General features: G+C 53.2%; 1 protein-coding gene across 5 annotated transcripts in view; it reads right to left on the reverse strand.

Annotated features, from left to right (window-relative positions):
* Positions 1-2,998: 2,998 nt before the first annotated feature.
* Positions 2,999-23,464, reverse strand: part of HTR2C (5-hydroxytryptamine receptor 2C) — a 169,115-nt gene continuing 148,649 nt past the window's right edge. For 3 of the 5 annotated variants that reach the window (XM_051968230.1, XM_051968229.1, XM_051968231.1), the window contains 5 exons: positions 15,683-15,726; positions 15,044-15,154; positions 9,590-9,912; positions 7,868-8,068; positions 2,999-6,704 (listed from right to left, as the gene is read on the reverse strand). In XM_051968230.1, the coding sequence (XP_051824190.1) occupies positions 5,800-6,704; positions 7,868-8,068; positions 9,590-9,912; positions 15,044-15,081 (1,467 nt within the window). In that variant the 5' untranslated portion in view covers positions 15,082-15,154; positions 15,683-15,726 and the 3' untranslated portion in view covers positions 2,999-5,799. Of the gene's footprint in view, positions 6,705-7,867; positions 8,069-9,589; positions 9,913-12,735; positions 13,045-15,043; positions 15,155-15,682; positions 15,727-23,464 lie in introns of those variants that run through there. The other 2 variants (XM_051968232.1, XM_051968233.1) reach the window with 2 other exon arrangements.

Consider the following 23,464-nt stretch of genomic DNA (forward strand, 5'->3'; position numbering starts at 1 on the left):
TTCTTCCATGATCTTTCCTCGATTGCTTTTCCTGGTCACTTGTTTTTGATAAGATATAGCCAGGCAGTTAGAGACCTCAGTGGCTAGCTTGCTCAGCCTGGAGTAAAGAAGACCTGAGTTCAGAGATAGCCTTACAGACTTACTACTAGCTGTGTGATCCTGGGCAAAACATTTCAACTCTGCCTCAGTTTCTGTAACTGTAAAGTGGGTATGATGGTAGCACCTCCCTCCCAGGGTTATTATGAGGATTAAATGAGGTAATTAGTACTAGTCAAATGCTTGGCACAATGCCTGGCGCGTAGTGAGTGCTTTTTAAGTGTTTATTCACTCCATTTAACCTTTTCTTCCATTTATTTTTTTCCAGTCTTTTGATTTTCATTGAATATTTCTTGCATCCTGAAACTGTGGCTTTCTATTTGGCCTATTCTAATATTCAGATAGGGGAAACTAGATGTCTTAGTGGAGAGTGTTGGGTCTGGAGTCAGGAGGACCCGAGTTCAAATGTGGCCTAAGACACTAGCTGTGCGGCCTTGGCTAGGTCCTTTGGCCTCTGACTTAATGCCCCGAAGAAGGAAAAGGCAAACTATCTCTGCTGACAAAGCCTCGTCCGGGATAATGAAGAATTGGATACAACTGAGCAAGCACAGTTTTCGGGGTGTTCAGGGTTTCCCTTCATCTTCTTGAAGATTTTTTCCCTCCTGTTCTTGCACCTTATGGATTCCATTTTTTAATCCCTTGTTTACTTTTTCCATTCCTCTTAGTCCTTTTGCACAGGATATGCTTTTTTCCCTAAGACTTTTCTCTCTTTCCCCGGTTATTATCCCCATTTTACAGATGAGGAAATTGCACATAGCCGATAAATACCTGAAACAGGCTTTCAGCTAAGGTCCAGTTTCTCAAGCTGTGGTTCCTGGTCCCATGTGGGGTCTCGTAACTGAATGTGAGGGTCGTGAAACTCGGATTTCTTAGCAGTGCATGTTTGATGCGTATGGCTCTTGGAGATACCTCTGTGCCCGGGGTCACATCCACATTTCTCAGAGGAAGAGTGGTTGCAAATGGCAAAAGCTGAAGAAGTCCCCAACTAAGGTTTCTCTTATTCCAGGCCCAGCATCTTGCTGGCTAAGAACAAGGGTGTCACCTTCATGCTTGGCTAGGGTGCCTCTACATCTGTCAAGGGGCTTCTGAGTGACTTGGTTCTTTCCATTATTGGAGCCAAGCCACCAGGGATTGACCTGAGGCAGTCCTAGCCCAGTATTTCACCTGGGATGCATCATGGGAGCAAAGCTGGGGGATATATTGCTGAACTCTGGGTCTTTAGAGACATGGCACCTTTCTCCTCCCCCTTTAGTCTATGGAAGGATGGGCCTGTACGCTTCTGCTCTGAGGACGGGTGGGCGGGTGGGCTGGGTGTGAGTCTTGGGTTGGAGTCATGTGCCCCCACCCCCCTTTCTAATCTGGTGCTGACCAGCCAAGGCGGACGGTGAATCCTCCTCCCTCTGTTGGTAGTGCTCATGTTTATCTTGACTTCCATAGGATCTGGCTCACATGACTATTTCCAGCCTCCAAAAGAAACTTGCATTTCTCCCCAAACAGACTAATAGGACTCCTTCCCTCCAACTCTGTTGCTTCCTGTACCTTGGCCCCATCTATGGTCTTTACCTTCAAGTGATGTGCCGGGGCGGGCTCGGGGTATCCGATGGGTGGGCAGGCAGGGAAAGGTGACGAGGGCTCTTAGAGGACAGAACTAGTGGTTTTTGTCTGTGTCTGTGTCCCCAGTGCCTAGCACTGTGCTGGCCTATGGTTGGAGCTAACTCTGTGGGTGGGCCAGGAATCAGCCTATCTGTAAGCCATTAAGCCGGACGGTCCCCGAGCATCAATTGGCACACCATGGGCCTCGGTTGAGAGAATCAGGCTGCTCGTGTTACCCTATGGTTTCCTGGGAATCGATGGCTCCGGCTGCCCGGAATGCTTCTAGAACGCAGCCATCTGCATGGAATGGTGATTTGACTTTCCTCCTAAGGGTCTAAAAGCAAGTCTCAGGGAGTGGGGTGCAATCCAGGATCTCTCCTGGTAACTTGCCTTTTCCCAGATAATCCCCACTGGGTCACCTCACTCTCCTTCTCATCGCCCGAGAGTTCACAGGCGTCAGAACGTAGCAGAGGTCATGGGCCTCATTTTCTGGTCATTCTCCTCGAAAGCCCAGAACGGTAACCAACACGTTGCCCGGGGTTTGGGGGCTCCGCTACTTTATGCTTGGACGGAACGGCTGACCCGTTTACTCTCTGGTTACTCTGTGTTTTGAGAGAGGGCCCTGAACCGGAAGATCGGGATGTAACTTTGCCGTTGCCAGAAGGGCAGCCTCCCGAGGTGAGAATCTAGAGCTCTCCAGATTGAGTATCTGGGATTAAATAGGAGCAATGAGGGCTCCGCCACCCAAGGAACCAGGAGCTGCTTTTGTTACAGGGTCTTATGGGCAAAAGCCTTCGTGTAATTGTAAGTTAGCGAAGACTCCGACTGCGCCGAGACGTTAAGACACCCTGTCCGGCTGAGGAATACTTGGGAACATCCCCCCAGCAGCGGTTCCCTATCTGGTAACCCCATTTGGAGAGCGGGAAAGGGGGGCCGGCCAAAGACGTGCCCGGGAAGGTTTGGGCCATTGCTCTCGAGGGAATGGCTTATAACAGACGGTCTGGTTTGTTCAGGACACCGGAGCTTGCTGGAAGCGCGTGTAAGCTCACCAGCATGTTCACACTGTTAGGGGACCGGAGAGGGCTATCTGCCGGCCACTCTCCGCTGGGAACGCTCGGGGCGGCTGCGGCCGTCGTCTCCGAAAGTTCCCCACCCACCCTGGGAATTGTCACTCCTCGGGTGCCAAGGCTTCCCTTCGTGAGGGCCCACCCGCCGGGGTCCACCTGTGCTCGGGGCACCCTAGGTCTGCTCGGGCGAAGATGTGTGTATTCCGGTGTCGAAAGAAAAAACCACACTCCAGAAGCAAGAGTAATTGAACACTTACTATTTATTTAATAAATTAAGAGAAATAGCACAAAGTTCTGGTGCGGGGGATATACTTAAGCACCAGGTATCTTGACAGCAAGTTACCTAAGATCATTCTTAAGAGATTACCTTCGGACAAGGGGTCGGGGAGAGGGAGCGCACGAGGCAATCTTTATTCTTATCATTAATATAGAGATTATAATAATACATCAATAAAGATAATCTGTTGAACATTAAGGTTGCAATTATCTAGCAGGCAAGTTTTTTTTTTTTTTGTTGTTTTTTTTAAACATCCAGATTAGTTAATAGACATTAAGATAACTTGTTACTATAGATAGAAGTTTAATATCGAACACAGAGAATTGGTGATTGGCACAGGAATCTGAGAACCATGACCATGAGGGTTACTTGATGTTACTGTGTGACAATATGGAGACTGTCCACAAATGTGCTCTAAGCTAGTTATCGTTGGAGTTTATTGCTAGTGCAATTGAAAGTCTGTGGGTTTTTCAAAGGATCTCTGTTAACATGTGCTATGAGCTTGCCCTTTATATTTGACAGAAGAAATAAGATGTTTCCCATTTTCTCCGATACTCGTTACTTCAGATCTGAACCAGGGGAAGGGGGGGGGCGTGGTCTGGAATCGACTTGAGGGCTGCTAAAAAGTGTTGTGTTTCTGTCCCTTACGGTTTCAGCTACTCTGCCATCCGGGAATACACAGAGATGGAATCGTGCGACACACGCGGTTCGCATGCGGGGTCTCTTTAGACGGCGTCATTTTGGGACGGACGGGCCGGATCTCGTCCGGTCGGTCATTGGAACGCTTAGACGTGCGGTTCGACAGAGTAGACGGGCAAGTTGACTCGGACCTTCTCGCTTTATTTTTTTGGGGGGACGGGGGGCAGAAAGGAGAAATCCATGCTCGAAGAAATGACCGACACCTGGCAGTACCGCAAAGCGAGCCGAGGCCCCGCTGGTTTTGCCCAGCGTGGCGGCTCTCCCGCTGCCCCTCGGTTTCCCTCCTCTCACTGTCTAGGTGATCTCACGTTGGACTTTTCACGAGCACGGACTGCTGCTTACGTCAAGGCTGGCCGTGTGAGATTAGGCCCAGGGGTTCTGGATTTTCAGATTCTGCCACCTCCAATTTCCAAAGTTTGGAACGTACACTCGGAGGCCGTGCAAATAATGTCGGGCATAAGCTAGCATCATGGAATCCTCCGGGAAAGCCACAGATCTGTGTGAAATGGATACACACACGGAAACACAACCACTCAGAACACTTGTCTACTCTGCACACAGCACACACTGGATGACCAGACGTGAGTAACTCTCAGGCCCCGGTGTCGGTGCTCTGAGTGAGGATGGTCATGGAACTGAAATGGAATCCTTAAGAGAGCGGCAGACCCGCGAAGAACACACAGATTAGAACACGACACAGATTGGTCACAAGGCTTAACTTCTTGTACGGGATTGTAATACGATGACGAGCTTGCCACTTGCACAAATGAGCTGCAGCCTTCTCTTGGACTAGCTAACGGGAGGAAGGAGCCAAACAGGAGATAACTAGCTTTGAGAAATCCAATGGAAACTCTGTATTTCTTTTTATTCCCAGAGTCAGATCATCATTTGGATAGATTGACATTCCAAGGGCCTACTTCCGTAGTACTGAATCAAGTTAAGACTTGGAAAGTCTCCTCCTCTTGCCCTGCCGGGTGTTGCCCTTCCAGCTCCTGCCATAAGCTTGGCTTGAGAAAGGACTACGGAAGTTTGCCCTAAAGAGAGGTACTTGATATTCTTCCTTTTAGTTTAGTGTTTTTGTTTTTTCTCCTAAAATCTCTGTCAATATAAGGCTAGAAGGTATCGTTTAAGTCTGCCTTTTGATTTTTTTTTTTGTTTTTTGTTTTGGCTCGCTTGATTATTCTCTAAAGCGATGGGGAATTGTGGGATTAAGGGGTCGACCTCCCAGGGAATCTCAAATCGCAGAATGGACAGCTAAGCTCCGGGATGGCGTCACCGAGCTCCATCGTGGGGACTAGGATTTTGGACCGAGGACCACCGAGAGAATGCCGATTTCCAATCGCTTGGTGCCGAAATCCAAATTTGGAAGGTGGTCCTCGGGAGGTGAAAAGCTAGTGGTGTGTGTATCTCTTATTGTCCTTCCGCTCACAGACCCGGCCACCGAGCTGCTAGGGGAGCACAGCACTACGTTTAGGGGGATGGACATCGTCATCACGCACCGACTGAGTCGGCTCCGACGTCCGGGCGTCGGCCAAGAGGGACCCGGCCCTCGCCCCGGGGGGAGACGGCGCCCGTGGCGTCGGAGGTCACGACCCCATCTTGTCGTGATGATGCGCGTGCAGGAAGAGAGCGGCGATCTAAAGCGTATATTTACTGTCGGGCTAGAAGAAAACGTGCTTCTGCTGGGATAGATCTGGGGGTGGCCCGGGGCCACGGCTGCATGCACCTTTTTGGGTTTCGAGGTGAGCGGCCCCCAAGAGAGATGGGCCCGTTCCTCCTCCGCTACTTAAGGAGGGGTTGCCTTTTGGAGCCCGCCGATGGGACGGGTTTGGCCGATTGGTCTTTTGAAAATTTTGGGTGCGCAGTAAATATACGACTTTAGACCACGCTCGTGGGCATGAGGCAAAGTACAAGGTTGCAAAGCCATACTCAGACACCTTTGCTCAGAATGCTCTATTTACATGGGGTCCCGAAGGGGCAGAGGAAACGCTTGCCAGTCAAGCTCCCGTGATAGTTCACGCGACTGGACTTCCTCTGCGGTGAGCCGAAGCTCGGGGCCGGACCTCCTTAAACTGAACTGACTTTCTCATCGACCACGGTACAGGTATCCTCGCCTATCGCTTCCGCCGGCTGGGGAGAGCAAGGCTCCATCTCGATCACTACCTCGACTACCTCGGGAACGGGTCTGTCCTCGATGGGGACGATCTGGGGCACGTCATCCTCATGGTGGCTGGGGCTGTATTCCCTGGGGACGTAGGCCCGGGGGGTGAAGTCCCTCCCAGTGTATTCCCGCCCAGTGTATTCCCTGGGGTACAGGTTGGCGGCACTGACGGGGAGCTGCCTGGGAGGGCTCTTGGTGGTCCCCAACCACCCAAAGCTAAGGTACTTGAGGAAGGCCCGGCGGTAGGTCTTGTTGAAAAGGGTGTACACCAGGGGGTTGATGCCTGAGCACACATAGCCGACCCACACAAACACACTCAGGAGCTCGTCCAGAGTGGACTTGCGACAAGACTGAGTGCACATCACCGCCATGATATTAGTGATAAAGAACGGGCACCACATGAGCAGGAAGAGGAAGAAGACAATACCAAGCACCTTGGAGGCCCTACGCTCATTAGCAATGGCCTGCATGGTTCCCTTACGGTAACCCTCCCGATGGCCGGGAGAGAGAAGGCGAACCGGCCCCCCGGTGTTGGGATTGTGGATCATAGAGATGTTGTGGGCGCTCCTCTCCCGCCGCAGGCAGCCGAACTTGGAACGCTTCCTCCGCCTCTCGGGAGCGAACACGCTGCTCTGGCCCTGCAAGACCTGGATGGTCAGGCAGTAGGTGATGACCATGATGAACAGCGGAATGAAGAACGCCACAAAGGAGCCGATGAGCACAAAGTTGGGTTCGTTCAGGGTGCAGCTTCCGTTCACGAAGACCTTGCTCTCGTCCCTCAGGCCGATGATCGGGATGGGCAAGGAGACGGCTAGAGCGGGGACGACAAAAGGGTTCTTGTGAATCGAGCCCGGGGCCCCGCGACGTCCCGGCCCCCATGGCCCTGCGAAACTCCGGATGCCTGATTGTGACTCTCGACAGGGTGAGCCCGTGCCACGATGTCTCAGAGAATGCCTCAGGCTAACTTTGGAGGGGGAAGGGTTCGGGCCAAACCTACCCGAGGCTTTGGGGTTGTTCAACCGACGCAGGGAAAGGGGAGCTGGGGAAATGAGAGCCAATTCAAGAGGACCGGCACGAGCTCGATCGCCAGCCTGCCGGCTCGCTCTTATGGGAGCCCGCCAAAGCCACAGGGATAAGGCTCGGCGAAAGATGGTCCGTGCTCCCTTGGGCGCTATGTGGATCCAGAGTGGGGCATGCCAGCTGTCTCGTAGCTAGGGGGAGGGTATTGGACCTTGGATCCTTTGGTGGTGAGAACTGGTTTCAATTTCTTATTCTTCTGGAGGTCACCGGCACCCAGCTGGTTCTCTTTCTGAATGTTTTAGGACAGGCTTTCTGGGGAAGCTCATTTCTAACAACCCACAAACCTGGGGGAGTGATGGTTACTGGGTTTCCTAGCTATAGCTCCCTCTCTTTCCCTCTCTGACCTTTCTTAAGAAATCTAGTCTGCCAGCCACTCGATAGGTCCCGATAGGAAGTTGTTCTACTCAAGACTCCCTCCTGCCAGCTGGGGAGTGGGATGCCCTTTTCTATCCTCTCCAGTCCTTTTATCGGATTCTTAACACAAAGGCTCCCACGGCTCCTTTGGCTCTCATTTTGGATATCGTCTCTGGATGTGTCCTCGATTCTGGCCCTGGCCGCTTCCTCTATGTCATGTGTCCAGGGGGGAGAGATGCTATGGCGGAGCCACTGACTGTGGGCCCGTGTACGGGTAGGATGGGGTCGGCACCCGGGACCGTCTTTGAATCTGGTTGTACGTCAGAGGCTGGGCTAAGGCAACCTTTGCCCTCTCCGACACTCTACTGGGTGCACGGGGGATGATTGATGGCACTAACCCAATCGGATCTCACCTGTTACTGTTTCTCCCCCGCTAGGTTTTTAGGTTGGCACGCAACCAAATTCTGGCCGCTGCTCACGGAGCCCCCGGGACGCTCGACGAGACGCTGCCGCCGAAGGGATGAAGGTGGGCCCACTTACCCATCGAGATGGTCCAGACGATGGCGATCTTCAGCAAGGCCTTGGTGCGAGAGTTGAAGCGGCTGTGCTCAATCGGGTTCCGGATAGCGATGTAGCGATCCAGAGAGATGGCACAGAGGTGCATGATGGACGCAGTCGAGAAGAGCACATCAAGGGAGATCCACATCGGGCAGAGCTGCTTTGGAAGAGGCCAGGTGTATTCTGGGAAAGCAAGAAAGATGCACAAAAACAAAGTGAGTCTGAGTGGAGGCAGGTGTTAGACTACGCAGTTACCTGGGCTGTCCAGAAATGCCATCCCTGCTAACACTGCCCATTAAGCATTAGGAAGAAGAGTCTCCTTGTCGGGAGGGGGGTTAGCTTTTGGTGGGAAGTGGTACCCGTTGTCCCCGGGGCCATCGGGTACTGCGAGGCGGCACTCGTGTTGGAGTCTGGGACTTCCCAGGGAGGGGCTTCTTCACTTGGAGGTTGAATGTCTTAAGGGCTCCATTCTGGGACTAGGCTTTGTTCTAACATGTTTCCTTGGTCATCCCGTGGTATTCTGAGTGAGGGGCCATGCCAGCCAGAAGGTAACAAGCCCCTCTTTGAACCTATCCTGTGCTATCTGGGGGGACAGGTCTAGGCCCAAAATGATCCAAAGGGGATCTGGAGATTTCCATCATGGGTACGGGACAGAAGCCTCAAGTTGTTGTTCTGGGTATCACCCGGGTCAGTAGCATCTTTTCCTGTGTATGGATGCTTCTGGTGTTCACTTGGGGATCCTGGAAGGAAGGCTTGTTGGGATCCCGCTGGTTACCGATTGGCCCACTTGGGGGGACCGGCCGGTGACTTTCTGCCCGGGGGCAGGACGCCAGGCACTCTTCTTGGGAGGGCCTTATCGTCCGGCTCGTCCTTCCGTGTCAGAAGCCCCCGGTTCTGGCGGGAATGCCGGCCTCGGTGTTTGTGGGTAGCTTCCAGGGTGGGGTGCTGGGCCAGACTCGCGGGCACAGCCGTGGACGCGGTCTCGGGTCCCACGGCTCGAGTCTTCTTCTCGGGACGGCTGGCAGTGATGAGCGCAGCTAGGTGGATCCTTCCCTGGCATCAGACACACGGCCATTGGCACAGCTATGCTTCCAGTGGGCTCGTGGTGTCCAATCCAGGGCCAGATTCTGGTGGGAGGACGTCTCTCTCCGGGGGTGGTCCCGGGCCCGCGGATGGCCGGCTGGCTTCTTCATCTCTTGTCATTCCGTGGCTCAGTCAAGTGACAATTCTGCCTCGGAGAGTCTCTGAGTGTGAGGACCCAGATAGCGCCAAAGCGTGGTTCTCGGGACGCGAGCCAGCACGTTGCCCCAAAGTCCTGGGAGATGGGACCACTCTGAACTTGGGGAGTTTGGGTGAGGAGCTAGAGGGAAACTCCCAGGGTGGGTTCCCCACTTAAGCTCCAATGAACTGAACTCCTGACAATGTACCCTGGGAGGAGAATGGAGACATATTGACACGGGTGACTTTCCCATCAAGGTTAGGAGCGCTCGGGGGCGCCCCACACTGCCAGGACGTGCTTCCCTATAACTCTATTGCTCCAAGTGCCTCTGTGTGACCGCCAGCCTTCCTGGGAGGGAGGATACTACGGCGGGCGGCGGATGGCGGCCGCGTCACACGCTAGCAACATTTCGAGGCCAGACATCTCCTCCTCCTTCTCTTAAGGTACCCTGCCTGGTGGCGTCCGGGGCGGCTACCCAGACTCACCGTAGAGGATGGTGAGAACGGACACGGGCATCACTAATAACCCCACTAACATGTCCGCCACGGCCAGAGACATCAGGAAGAAGTTGGTGGCGGTCTGCAGTTTCTTCTCGAGGGTCACGGCCAGGATCACCAGGATGTTGCCGGCGACGGTGATGATGATGACGATGAGGATCAGGAGAGCGGGCCAGTTCTTGCGGATGGGTCCGGGAGCCGAGGTCGGTGCGGGTGTGGTCGCGTTGTCGGTGCCGTTCGTGTACTCGTCCAGGCCGGTGTCGGTCAGGTTGCGGCTCAGTTGTAGAGCCATGATGCCGTTTTGTAGGACACTGGAAAAGAAGACAGCACGGTCAGCTTAGTGGGGGCCTCTTACTGTGACTCCACCCACCGGGGCAGGTTCTTGACATTTTCCCACCTGGATTTCAAGAGCATTGATTTCCTTTGGAATCTTTTGTGTTTGAAAATGAATTTACCAACCTTCCCCTGAGAAGGGGCTTATGGACTTGCCCAGAATGCCAATGGGGTCCTCCCAACTGCTACCTGACTGGGTTGGAGAGACTGGTCCTCTCACCACTTATGGTCTCCTTGGCCTTAATCCCTGTGCTTTGGAGCTATCTGAGTCCTCGCGCCTGGATCCCCACAAAGTTACAAACTTCCTGCAGGTTACAGCATGGCAGGGCTTAAGGGGTCTTCCCGGAGCCATCAATGTCTGAGGCAGAATCCGGGGCGGCACTCCATCCTCTGTCCCTCACGACCATAAGCCTCGGGGAAAGGGAGAGGCCGGTCCTCTGACTCGAGGCTAGGGCTCTTTCTCCTCCCAGAGTCCCAGTGAGCATTCAAAGCCCACTCGAGGACCAGACAGCAGGACCATTCCTATCCTCACGGCCGCACGGGAAGGTTTTAGAAGAAGCCCCTCGCCAGTCCCGCCACGCTACCCCACAAGCTCACGGACCACTTGTGGATTTACTGTCATCTCTTCCTCAGAGTACATGTACCTGTGTTCTCTGCACTGCCCCCAGGATCCAGGGTCTTTTCAGAACATGGGACTTCTCTCGGGATTGGGGCCGAGGTGTCGGGTGGACTTCCTGGTTCTGATTACAGAGAGGATCCTCGAGGGTCCCCCGGGAAGGAAAGGACTTGCCCCCAGTCCCCCAGCTAGGATGAGGCCCGGGTCAGGATTCGGGCCCAGAATCCTGATCCCGAGTCTAGTCCTGATACTCTCTCCTACTAATGTCCTTTCCCCATGTGGTGAGTTGGTTACAAGTAGGTCCCGTTCCTACGTGACGCCCAGACTATGAAACACACCCAGATAGGAAGCCCTGAAAGTGATCAGCTTTGGGACCTGTAAACTGAGGGAACAGAGAACTGGCGCCCCCATGGTTCCCCTGAGCCCCCAGAGTTAGCAGTGGAGCCCTCTGAGGACCTCTGTGGAACTGCCCTAGCACAGCTTAAGGGAGCTAGCAGAATCGGGAACGCTTCCCGAGTTGCATTACTTGAGTCGGGGGCCCATTTCAGAGTTGTAGAGCTGGTGCCAGCACGTCAGAGCTCCGCAGTCTGGGGAGACACGGTGAGGGGATTCCACCCCACACTTTGATCTCCCCGTTGAACCTCTGAGAATTTCCTCTGGGGGAACTGGTTATCTGCCAAATGGCCGTCGCCCCCGGTCCCGTGATCCCGAGTCTCTGCTCTCCCTTTCTGGAACGGGTCCCCGGGCTGAATCGTGGATGGGTTTGTAAGGCTGGAGAATCATTCCAAGGGAAACAGTGGCCACCTGGGTCCACCCTTGGCTGGCGGAGGGGCGGGAGGGCTATATTTCGGCATTAGTCTCCCGGGCCCTGACGGCTTTTTGGCACGTGAGGTCTAAAGCTTTGACAGAGACCGAGCCCGTCACTCGACGGCCGAGGCGGAATGCCAACCTCGGTTTGAGCCTCTGACTCCCAAAGCAATGAGGGAGGTGGAGAGGGGCAGTTTTTTTGGAAATTGCCAATCGGGCCGTCTGTCCCGGAGAATTCCGGGGAGGCCTTGTGCCAGATCCCCTTCCGGGCTGTGTGTTTACTTCTCCTGAAAGCTCCCGAGATCAAGTCTGGCTCCACACCCCAGCGTGTCTCATCTGTGGTCTGCATTTCTTTTCAGGGTCGCCAGAAAAGCTGGCACGCTAGCGTTTGTCTCTGGAGTTTTCGGAGCCATCGCTGATGCCTCCGTGAGCTGGACGAGGGAGCGGAGAGGCCGTGGCGTCCTAACGGGGAGTCACGGGACGCACCGTGAGTACCCCGAGGACTGTTCTGCCACATTGGCTCCAGCCACCATTCACAGTCTCCACCCCCACGCTGCCTCCTCTGGAGGCTGGCTCACTCACTTTGGGAGAAAACTGCCCTTGCCAATGAGAGAGAGAGAGAGAGAGACTCATCAAAGATGATGGTAAAATGGTACCTGGACATTCAACTTGTTCCCCAAAGCCTGTACTCCCTAAGAGCTCATTCTGCCCTCATGGTCTGCTCGTGAGGGACGCACGGGAGGGCACTGTCTCTGGGCTGTCGGGATTTCAGAGTTGGGAGATAGCGTACTCCCCAGAAAAGTCACCAAACCAGACGGGAGGACTATTGAGTGGGTGAAGGCCAGGGTCATTTGGATGTCCCCCAATTGTCTACAGAGGCCACCTGGTGGAGGAGGGCCGCTTTGGGATCCTGATGGCCGCCCCCCTCAGATACTTGTCGTTTTCCCGGAAACATCTGCCTATAAACCCCAAGATCACAGAGGCAGTAACTCCAGCAAGAGGGAGCTAAGGCAGCAAGCCTCCTCTTAGATAAGGACAATGACCTGTTAGGTCCCTTGGAGAGCTAGAGCCACAGTCCTCTGAAGTCCCCACCCACCCTACTGCCCAAGGCCAAAGGTGAGGAGGGTTCCCCGGGCCCGAGACGTCTGAGAGCAGAATCTGCCTGATGCAGCTCTATGTCATTTCCCCCTCAGAAAATGGAGGGCTCCGGGCCCTTCTGAAATGGGCAGTGGGAATGGACTAGCGGAGAGGGAAGGCTCCCCTGAGAAGCTCTCTGAGCGCCACATTGCTGCTCGCGGGCCTCCTGTGATATGACCCCCCTCCGCAGGAACCCCCTTCCTGGCCGGCACAGTCTCAGTCTCCATCTACGCTCCCTTACCTCTGCTCTCGGGGGTCTGAGTCACCAGTGTGTCTCGTTCCTTCTCATCATACCAATGGAGACGCCAAGAGAAATGCCCCAGGAGCAGGCGGCCCCAGGGAGAGCGCCCGGCAGGGAAGGATCCCGGTTGTTTGCCGCCCCGGCTCTCCGAGTCTGGGGCTCGGGCCAAAAGCTCAAGTTCTTGCAAGACCAAAGCTTGGACTCTTGTCCCGATCCTGGCCTTTCTCTAACCTAACCTCAGAGTGGCATTAAATAGACACCCCCATGGCCTTGCCTTTCCCCTTTGGACAAAGGGCCAAGAGTTTCTGCATAACTGCTATGCTTTTAATGAAAAGGGGATTAAAGGCTTTCAAAGAGTTACCTGGAACCTAGTTCTCCTTGGGAGGGAGGAACGCACCACCCAGGAGCCTCAGCTCAGGGGGCCAGGCACACGCACCTCTGGATAGGCGGACTGGCTCGTGTGTCACCGAATGGCACTATCCTCACCACCCCCCCCATGCCCATACATCACACAATCTGCCCAAAGAGGGGATGGGCCTCAGGATTGGGCTCCCCCGACCTGGATGTTGGGCATCTTCCTGCCCTTTCCTGCTATAGGGCTTTGCTCTGATTCAGAGCCATTCTGGGTCTCCTGGCAAAGCCCCGATACCAAATGTAAGACTAGGGAGAGATGCTTCTGACCCACCGGGAGCCCGCCAGAGTTAAAGAGAATGACCGCTTTGACCCTCCGAGCTAGTCTTGTCTGTGATACGTTCAATTAAAGAGGGGGCGTGAAGTACCAAGAGAAGGAAAGTTGCCCCTTTGGTATGACGAGTTGGTTGGGGAGACATTCTGCAGTGACTTGGGGAGCTTGGCCGGAGTGCCCCCAATCACCTGGGATAGGCCATCTTAGGGCCACACTCCCTTTAGACACACTGGGAGCTTCTCTCAGCGGGCGTGCCGAGCATTCGTGCTTTCCACAGAGTTGAGCCGGTGGGCTCGGAAGCCAGTCTGGACACAGACACCCCTCTTTTGAATATATCTTAGATGGGAATCTTCGAGTTCTTGCTGTTACTGGGTTTTTTCCCTGTCACTCCAGCTGGCAGCCCCAGATTGTATGGTGGGTGGAATCAGATCAGGCCCTAGGCTTCCTCATGCTAAGGACCGGGGGCAAGGAGCTCATTCCCCGAGTGTGGCCGTGTCCCCAAAACTGCTGAGGCAGCTCAGTTTTGCGGGCCATGAGGGCCTGTTGGAGATCTGTTCTGACATGTTGGGCTACAAATCATTTGTGAATAAGTCTATTCATGATTATATGAGCTTTGTGCAAAAACTCGTTACTTTCTAATTGCAGGCACAGTGGAACGTCTGGCCGGGATTTGCATGAGACTTTCAGGGCACAATGACATTGTTTTTGCTTGATGGATTAACACCCCCCTCCCCTTGTCAGGTATTTTCAGGGGCGACCTCGTTTAATTAATTATGTGTGTGGCAGTCTCGAAGTCCTTCCTTCAGTCACCCCCTATGAGATGAGAAGCCCTTTTCATGACCTGTAGCCCATTTCTAAGTCAGGATTTTCCACAGAGCGGTTCTAGGGTGACAAACACTGCGGGGATAGATGAGGTTTTAAGCGTACACTTGTTCTTACACACACAGTCTTTTTGGCTGTTTATCCCTCTTCCCTCCTGAAAAGGGAGAGAGAACCGAGACCAGGCTCAAGCCCTCAAAGCAAACACTTTTGAAGTGGCCCCATACTACTTTTTTCCCCCGGGGCAGGGATGGGCCACACCAAACGTGTCGGGGTCTCCCATCGGCTTTGTGCCAGGTCTGTGGGAGCCCTGGAGAGGTCTTGGGGAAGGTCATGTGTCCTCTGCTTCCCACTATTCCAGCAGGGGGGTGGGAAAAAAGAGTCATCACCAGATTTTTTGGGGGGCCATTCTTAACCTCCTGTTGGATGTGAAAAGGGAGGGTGTTACGCCAACTTTGGCTCCTGTGTCCTGGTTCTGCTCCCCCATCTCGATTTCCCGAAAGACAGTTAGCTAAATGAGACCAGACTATTTTCTCTTTTCTCTTGCCTCCCCTACAAATGGCTAATTCCACTCCTAGACAAGAGAGAGCACCAGTGGAAGGAAACCTGCGACCTCCACAAAGAGTTGATTTCCCAGGATGTTAAAAACCAGGGCAAGGGTGGGGTGGCTGAGGTTTTTGCAGCGACTACCATTGATCAACTTCTCTCTAGCAGGGTTCATTTTGCTCTGAAGGTTGGGGGGGCAGTGATCACTGGAGTCTTTTCCACACTGAGAGCCCCAGACTACCTCTTTTAGGTTCTTACCTGGAGAGTGCCCTAAGTCTGGGTATTAGCAAACTCATGGTTGCGCGGTGCTTCCACTTGGGCGCCTAGGGAACATTATCAGGTGGCTGTTCAGTTGGAGTCCTGGGCTTCCTTGGGGGGAATCAGAAACTGCCATGAGAAATTAGACACTTCTCCCATCATCAAATAAAACCCACCCTCGTCTAAGTCTGTCGAGGGGAGCCCAAACGCAGGCGGGGACCTACTCTTGGCTGATGTCATTAATGGTACCCCTTGAACTCTGCCCTTCTTGGCTGGGGGAATCTCTCTGGAAAGGGCACCAATGGCTGAGGCATTCACTCGGGGCTCCTCACAAACCCTTCCTCTCGTTATGTCCACATAACATGGGCGTGGGCAGCGCCTGGCTCTCTGACTTTGTGATCTTGGGGCAGAAATACTAAGAGAGAAGGATCTGTTTAGGATGAGTGCTTGCCCTCCCCCCCCCAGTTTCTAGGCACATGTGAAAAGCTGATTAATTGCCAAACTGAGGAACTCCCCGTGGCCCCATGGATTTATTGTTCTATGAGGTGCAGGGTAGGACTTGGACAAGGAACTCACTGCTAGTGGAGCTGAGGAGAGGAAGTGAGAGAGACCCTTCCAGGCTTTGGGCAAATAGCTTACCTCAGAGGAAGTTGCACTCGAGCAGGTGCGGCCCGTGTCTGAAGCTGGAAGACAAGCGGGAGACGAGTTAGGACGCAGTTGGGAGGGGTCGGCAGACCTCCAAGGAGGCCTCCCAAATGGCTCCCAAAGGGACTGGGTGGCATTTGAGACAACTCTGGCAGAAAGCAAACCCAGGGAGAGCACGGCAGCCCCAAGTGCCTTCGGCCAGCTGTCGCGCCGAGTGCTCAGACTCGGCTCGCCGATGGGCTGCCCACGTGGGCCAGATGGGTGGGGCACTATTATTGAGCGAACCAACCTTCTCCTCCTTTTCTAGTTCCATAGTCTGTTCTCTAAAGAAATACCAGTAGAAGGATCAAGTGAGCCGGGAAGCATCCATCTCTGCTCTCCCGGGCTCAAAATGTGGGGTGAGATCAGATCAAGCCTACGTTTTCTTAAGGCCTAACAGACGGGCGCATCTGAACGAGGGGAGAACGGGGATCCGAGCTGTGAGGAGGCCCAGCCGGCCTCCCCTCTGCTTCTGGGATCCATGAAGGGGTAGGTCTAGAAGCTGTGAGCCCTCCCCACACCCATAGCTTAGGTCTGGAGGGTTTATACTTACCCAGGCTGCCTTGTGAAGAAGAAAAATTGGACTCGGGGTTGGTGGAGGTGGCTAGTCATTGTCAAGTGACGGGGAGGTTATTTTACTGTCGCTGTGTCGTTTAAAGCATAGAGGTTGGTCATAAAACTCTGGAGCCCTCAAAGGGTCCGGAACCAAATGGAAAAGGCCAGATCTGGCGCATCCATCCCCCACTTAGGCAGACATGCGTCGTTCATGTGTATGTGATATATCGTGAACTAGAACCCTCTGAAGACAGATAGGGAACTCATCAGAACCAGGTTCTTTGTTTTTTGTGACTAAGATCAAGCTGCCTGTTCTCTAATTAACCCATAAGGACCCCGGAGCTTGATCTGTGCTCGTCCTTCAGGTGCTCCTTATCCCACAGAGGAAAGCAACAGATTCTGAGGACAGAGGTCAGGGGCCTCGGCCACATCGCTCCCCATTCAGGATCCCAAACTGAATGATCCCATTCCAGTTCTCCTTGGGAAATCTGATGGGACCTCCCTCTCATCTGGGGTTATGCTATTGGGTAAAGGAGGTATATTCTCGAGTTGAAACAAGGCCACGTTTCTTGTGGTCGGGGGCTTTTTTTCCCCTCATAGCTTCACATTTCAGAGCTGTCCGTCGTCCCAGAGGACGACGTCTCGCCGAGAGGTTAGGGAGAAACTGTCCCCCGGGAGAAAGTGCGAACCGTTGTGAAGGTGCGTGTTTATCAAAGACATTTCCAGGTGACTCAGACGTTGGCAGTAGCGCACGATAGGTCAGATAGGGCACCATACGTACCGGGAATCGTAGCGACTGCCAGGGAGGTGCGTGAAGGGAAGCCTCGTCTTGAAAGGGCAGCCCTCGAGGCTTTTTGGCAAAAAGAACCATCTGTAAAGAGCTGCTGTGAGCAAGCAACCTTTCCCCCCGAGAGTGTCCTTAGAGCTGAATCTCTCGCTTTCCTAGCTCTGAGCAGATATCCTTACAGCCAGTGCAAGTTCACCGACAGTAAAGACATGTGCAATATATAAGTGAGAACTGAAGGGAGGGGAGGCGCTAGTACAAGGACTTTGGCAGAAGTCAGAGGTGGCCAATCTCAGACTTTGAGGGAAGTCTGTGCCGGTAAGGGCTGCAGAACAGACTTCTTGCAGTACCTGCTTAGATACAAATGAATATCTTAGACTTCCTACCAGACAGGCTTAAACAGCGGTTTGTTTTGTCTTCTATCCATCCCGTAGCTGGAGCACACTGTGTCTCAGGGTTTGTTTGCCTACTTAGTAGAACGGCAGGAAAAAAGGCAAGACAATGAAGGCAAGGCAAAGCAGAAGACAGACAGGAACCATATGAAAACGACAAGAAAGCAAAATCAGAGCAGCACGATCCACAGAGGACAGCTCATTTTAGCAACACGGTGACTGAAAGGAGCTTTGCTCGAGCAGTGTGGCAACTGGCAGGGGCCGTTCCATCTGATGAGTAAATCGAGTCACAGGTTGCAGCCCCCCTCCCCCCATTCCTGTGCCAAAACAAATTAGCAAAGCATGCTGGGGGACTCCAACTTGGAAACTTATAGACTTAGCTCTGTGACCTGCAAAGGAGGGGGGATGGCTGTGAGGTAGCCGACTTAACAGCCTAGACTCGGGGAACCCATTCCTGTTTCTCTCCACGGCCTCGTGGACTCTGGAGGAACCATGAATCGAACGGCCCTGGGCACAGAGTAGGGGCCCTGGCTCTTGGCAGAGTCTGAAGGGGCAGTGGGAAACTCCGAGTTGCCTCACTCCTATCTCATCAGTGCATGGCCCTGCGGCATCCCGAGAGCGAACGTGGAGGCGTTGGGCTCCGTCCTGATGAGATGGAGGTTGAGAGGTCCTGCTGGGGGGGTGGAGAGGAAAGGATGGGGGAGCCCTGCCTTAATTTTTAGCCGGACCTCAGCTGATTGCAGGGGTGAGGAGAGGTTGAGGGACTCAAAGGCAACTACTTCTCTCTTATGGTGGCAGGAGGGCCCCTTTCTCTCCAAGCCTCTGCTCATCCTCTGTAAATGACAGAGCTGGATCACAGGGTGGCCACAGTTCTTTCCAGCACTACCCACTTAGGGTAATTTCTTTCTCCTGGATTTGAACCTCCCTTCCCTCTGTGATACCAGTCGTGTCCCTAAGACACCTCCTCCTCGTGATGGGTGGTGGAGAACGCTGCCAGACATGAGCAAAAGCTTTTAGCTCCATATTTCCCTTCCAGGAGCCTTAGCTTTGGGAGTCAGGGGGAAAACAGGAATGGGTGCAAGACAGTGAATCGACTGCATTTCCACTGAAACAGGCGAGGCGAGGAATGGGAAACAAGGGGGGGCTTCACGACATGACGTGGACGGCCGAGTTCCACCAGTTACGTCTGCGGCCACGGGAGCTCCCACACCCCAGGGTATGAGGAGGTGTGACGGGGTGTCCAAAAAGGATGCCCCGTGAGCCTCTGGCTGTATGGAGAGCCTCCAGGACCCCGGGCTCATGGCCACTGCCTCTGAATGGCCCAGGGATGAGCTCCTTGAGGAGGCTGTGTGTGTGTGGAGGGGGGGCGGGGTTCTGAGTGGGGATCCCTGAAGCTGTTTGCTTTTGGCATTTCACTTTGTTCTGGAGAGAGCCCAGAAAGCCAAGGCTGTGGCCGGGTGCCTGTCCTCCTGGTGAACTTTGGCCCGGCCAGGTGTTCCGTGGGACACGAGGACCTCCTGAAGTGAGGGCTGAGGAGCATCAGTGGCTGCCCTCACACTCTAGCCTTAGCTTTCAGAGGCCAGGCTCACATGCACCAGGGCCTCGGGAACACAAGAAAAGGATTGCCATCCATCCAGGCTGAGACCAGAAGGGCAAGGTGGGCCCCCGGGGACTTTAGGTCCTGAGGCGGGAGCGTTCAGAGCAGCGGGGATTGGGGGCCTTGTTCAACCCCACCACGGCCCCCAGCTTGGACTCCCTGGCTGAGCTGCTCCTGTAGAAATCCAAAACTGGGACCAGGAGGAGCTGGACCAGTCACCAGGGTCACTTTTTGTGACCTTTGTCACTTTGTTTTGGTAGAGGAGGAAAGGAGGGAGGGAAGGAACCCGCCTCGAGCCAGGCAGGTGTTAAAGCTGACTCTCTGGCTCGAAGGAATGCCAAAAGCAAACTCAGCTGGTGCCCCGGGCAAAGGCCGGTTTCTTGTCAAGTCTTGGAGAAAAACCAGGTGACAACCCCACGGGGAGAAGCCCTGAGGCCGCAGCACATCCCTCCATATGCCCGAGTCAATCTGCAAGGCCCACTTGCAGCATGTCAGCTCAGTGTGTGTGTGTGTGTGTGTGTATGGGGGGGGGGGGTTCAAAGAGCGGGAGCCACCCAGGCCCAGCAGACTGGCAAAGCGGTTCATGAGCAGCAAAATGAGAACAGTGGAGGCCGGCTCATTCCCAGAGTGGGCATGGTGGCGAGGCCCCAACTGGCCTCGCTGGGGAGAAGTCCAAGAGCACCTGGTTTTTTTTTGGGGGGGGAGGGGAACAGCAGAGTAGGGAAGCCAAAGAAAATCTCCAGCCCCTTGACAAGATGGGGAGAAATTGAGTCCTGCCTTAAAAGGAGGACAGTCCGAGATCTCCTTGTACAGAAGAATCTCGGTTTTTCTTTTTTTTGGGGGGGTAGGACAAGGGTCCTCAAGGCCTCTGAGGGGAGCCCCCACTGAGAATGATGGCCCCAGCAGCCATGAGGAATAGGATGGAGAGGCTGGAAATGAGGATGCACAGGAGAGGAGGAAGGGACATGGGGTTAGAGAGCCTTTGACACGGTGTCCACGTGGCTCCTGCTGGGGACAAAGGTGATGACTGACCACCTGTGCCTTCCAAATGGAGACTGGCAGCTTAATAAATAGGAAATCCTGGTGACCTGAGAACTACACTAAAAGGCTGACTTCTGGTCCTGCCGGAGGCGGCAGAAGGAGCAGGACTGAGGGGAAGACAGTCCAACTGGTCCTGCGAGTCAAGCACTGACATCCACTACAGGCCATATGGGAGGGAAGGAAAGAACAGGGAGAGATGAGGGGAGACAGAAAAGTAAAGGTGAGAGAAGGGGGACACAGAGGGAAAGAAGTGACAGAGGGGAGATAGAACAGGGGACAAAGGGGGAAAGATGAGTTAGAGGGGAGGCAGAGATAGAGGAGACACAGAGAGGGAAAGATGGGATAGAGTTGGGGGGTAGACAGGGGACAAAGAGGAGAGAGAAGGGGGGACACAAAGGGAAAGATGAGATATAGATGAGAGAAAGAAGTGATTGAGGGGAGATGGGGATACAGAGAGGGAAAGATGAGAGAGAGGGGAGAAAGATGAGTTAGAGAGTAGATAGAGGAGAGAGAAGGGGGGACACAGAGGGAAAGATGACATATAGAGGAGAGAAAGAAGTGATTGAGGGGAGATGGGGACACAGAGAGGGAAAGATGAGAGAGAGGGGACAAAGAGGGAAAGATGAAATAGAGGGGAGAAAGATGAGTTAGAGAGTAGAGGAGAGAAAGAAGGGGGGACACAGAGGGAACAATGACATGGAGTTGAGACGGAGGGGGAAAGATTAGTTAGAAGGGAGATAGAGTTAGAGGGGAGAGAGAGGGGAGAAAGGGAAAGATGAATTAGAGAGTAGATAGAAGAGAGAAAGAAGGGATAGAAGGGAGATAGAGGGAACACAGAAAGGGAAAGAAGGGATAGAAGGAACAAAGAGGGGAGAAAGATGAGATAGAAGGGGGATAGAGAGGGAAAGAAGGGGGGACACAGGGATAGAAGGGGGTGCACAGAGGGAAAGATGAATTAGAGAATAGACAGAAAGAAGGGGGGACACAGAGGGAAAGGTGAGATAGAGAGGAGAGAGAAGGGGGAAGAAAGAGAGGTGACACAGCTATAAGGGGGACACAGAAGTTACAGAAGGGAGACAATGATAGAGGGAAGACAGAGATAAAGGGGGAAAAGATGAGATAGAAGGGGTGACAGAGAGGGAAAGAAGTGATGGAGTTAGAGAGGAGATCGAAGAGACACAGAGAGGGAAGTGATAGAGGGGAGACAGAAAGATGAGATAGAGTTGGGGGCGGGCAGAGAGGGAAAAGTGATAGAGAGTAGATAGAGGAGAGAAAGAAGGGGGGCACAGTGAGGGAAAGAAGTGATAGAGTTAAAGAGGAGAGTTGGAAAGATTAGTTAGAAGGGAGATAGAGTTAGAGGGGAGATAAAGAGAGGGGAGAAAGGGAAAGATGAATTAGAGAGTAGATAGAAGAGAGAAAGAAGGGATAGAAGGGAGATAGAGGGAACACAGAAAGGGAAAGAAGGGATAGAAGGAACAAAGAGGGGAGAAAGATGAGATAGAAGGGGGATAGAGAGGGAAAGAAGGGGGGACAGGGATAGAAGGGGGTGCACAGAGGGAAAGATGAATTAGAGAATAGACAGAAAGAAGGGGGACACAGAGGGAAAGGTGAGATAGAGAGGAGAGAGAAGGGGGAAGACAGAGATAGAGGTGACACAGCTATAAGGGGGACACAGAAGTTACAGAAGGGAGACAATGATAGAGGGAAGACAGAGATAAAGGGGGAAAAGATGAGATAGAAGGGGTGACAGAGAGGGAAAGAAGTGATGGAGTTAGAGAGGAGATCGAGGAGACACAGAGAGGGAAGTGATAGAGGGGAGACAGAAAGATGAGATAGAGTTGGGGGCGGGCAGAGAGGGAAAAGTGATAGAGAGTAGATAGAGGAGAGAAAGAAGGGGGGCACAGTGAGGGAAAGAAGTGATAGAGTTAAAGAGGAGAGTTGGAAAGATGACATGGAGTTGAGACGGAGAGGGAAAGATTAGTTAGAAGGGAGATAGAGTTAGAGGGGAGATAAAGAGAGGGGAGAAAGGGAAAGATGAATTAGAGAGTAGATAGAAGAGAGAAAGAAGGGATAGAAGGAACAAAGAGGGGAGAAAGATGAGATAGAAGGGGGATAGAGAGGGAAAGAAGGGGGGACACAGGGATAGAAAGGGGTACACAGAGGGAAAGATGAATTAGAGAGTAGACAGAAAGAAGGGGGACACAGAGGGAAAGGTGAGATAGAGGTGACACAGCTATAAAGGGGACACAGAAGTTACAGAAGGGAGACAATGATAGAGGGGATACAGCAAGGGAAAGAAGGGATAGAGGGAAGACAGAGATAGAGGGGAAAAGATGAGATAGAAGAGGTGACAGAGAGGGAAAGAAGTGATGGAGTTAGAGAGGAGATCGAGGAGACACAGAGAGGGAAGTGATAGAGGGAAGACAGAAAGATGAGATAGAGTTGGGGGCGGGCAGAGAGGGAAAAGTGATAGAGAGTAGCTAGAGGAGAGAAAGAAGGGGGGCACAGCGAGGGAAAGAAGTGATAGAGTTAAAGAGGAGAGTTGGAAAGATGACATGGAGTTGAGACGGAGAGGGAAAGATTAGTTAGAAGGGAAATAGAGTTAGAGGGGGGACACAGAGAGGGGAGAAAGGGAAAGATGAATTAGAGAGTAGATAGAAGAGAGAAAGAAGGGATAGAAGGAACAAAGAGGGGAGAAAGATGAGATAGAAGGGGGATAGAGAGGGAAAGAAGGGGGGACACAGGGATAGAAAGGGGTACACAGAGGGAAAGATGAATTAGAGAGTAGACAGAAAGAAGGGGGGACACAGAGGGAAAGGTGAGATAGAGGTGACACAGCTATAAAGGGGACACAGAAGTTACAGAAGGGAGACAATGATAGAGGGGATACAGCAAGGGAAAGAAGGGATAGAGGGAAGACAGAGATAGAGGGGAAAAAGATGAGATAGAAGAGGTGACAGAGAGGGAAAGAAGTGATGGAGTTAGAGAGGAGATCGAGGAGACACAGAGAGGGAAGTGATAGAGGGAAGACAGAAAGATGAGATAGAGTTGGGGGCGGGCAGAGAGGGAAAAGTGATAGAGAGTAGCTAGAGGAGAGAAAGAAGGGGGGCACAGCGAGGGAAAGAAGTGATAGAGTTAAAGAGGAGAGTTGGAAAGATGACATGGAGTTGAGACGGAGAGGGAAAGATTAGTTAGAAGGGAAATAGAGTTAGAGGGGGGACACAGAGAGGGAAAGATGAGATAGAGTTAGGAGAGAGAAGGGGAGAACAGAGGGAAAGAAGGGATAGAATTAGAGAGGAGATAGAACGGGGGACATAGGGGAAAGAAGTGATAGTAGATAGAGGAGAGAAAAAAGGGGGGACACAGAG

The sequence above is a fragment of the Antechinus flavipes genome, chromosome X (genome assembly GCF_016432865.1).
Source record: "Antechinus flavipes isolate AdamAnt ecotype Samford, QLD, Australia chromosome X, AdamAnt_v2, whole genome shotgun sequence".
Classification (NCBI taxonomy): Eukaryota; Metazoa; Chordata; class Mammalia; order Dasyuromorphia; family Dasyuridae; genus Antechinus; species Antechinus flavipes.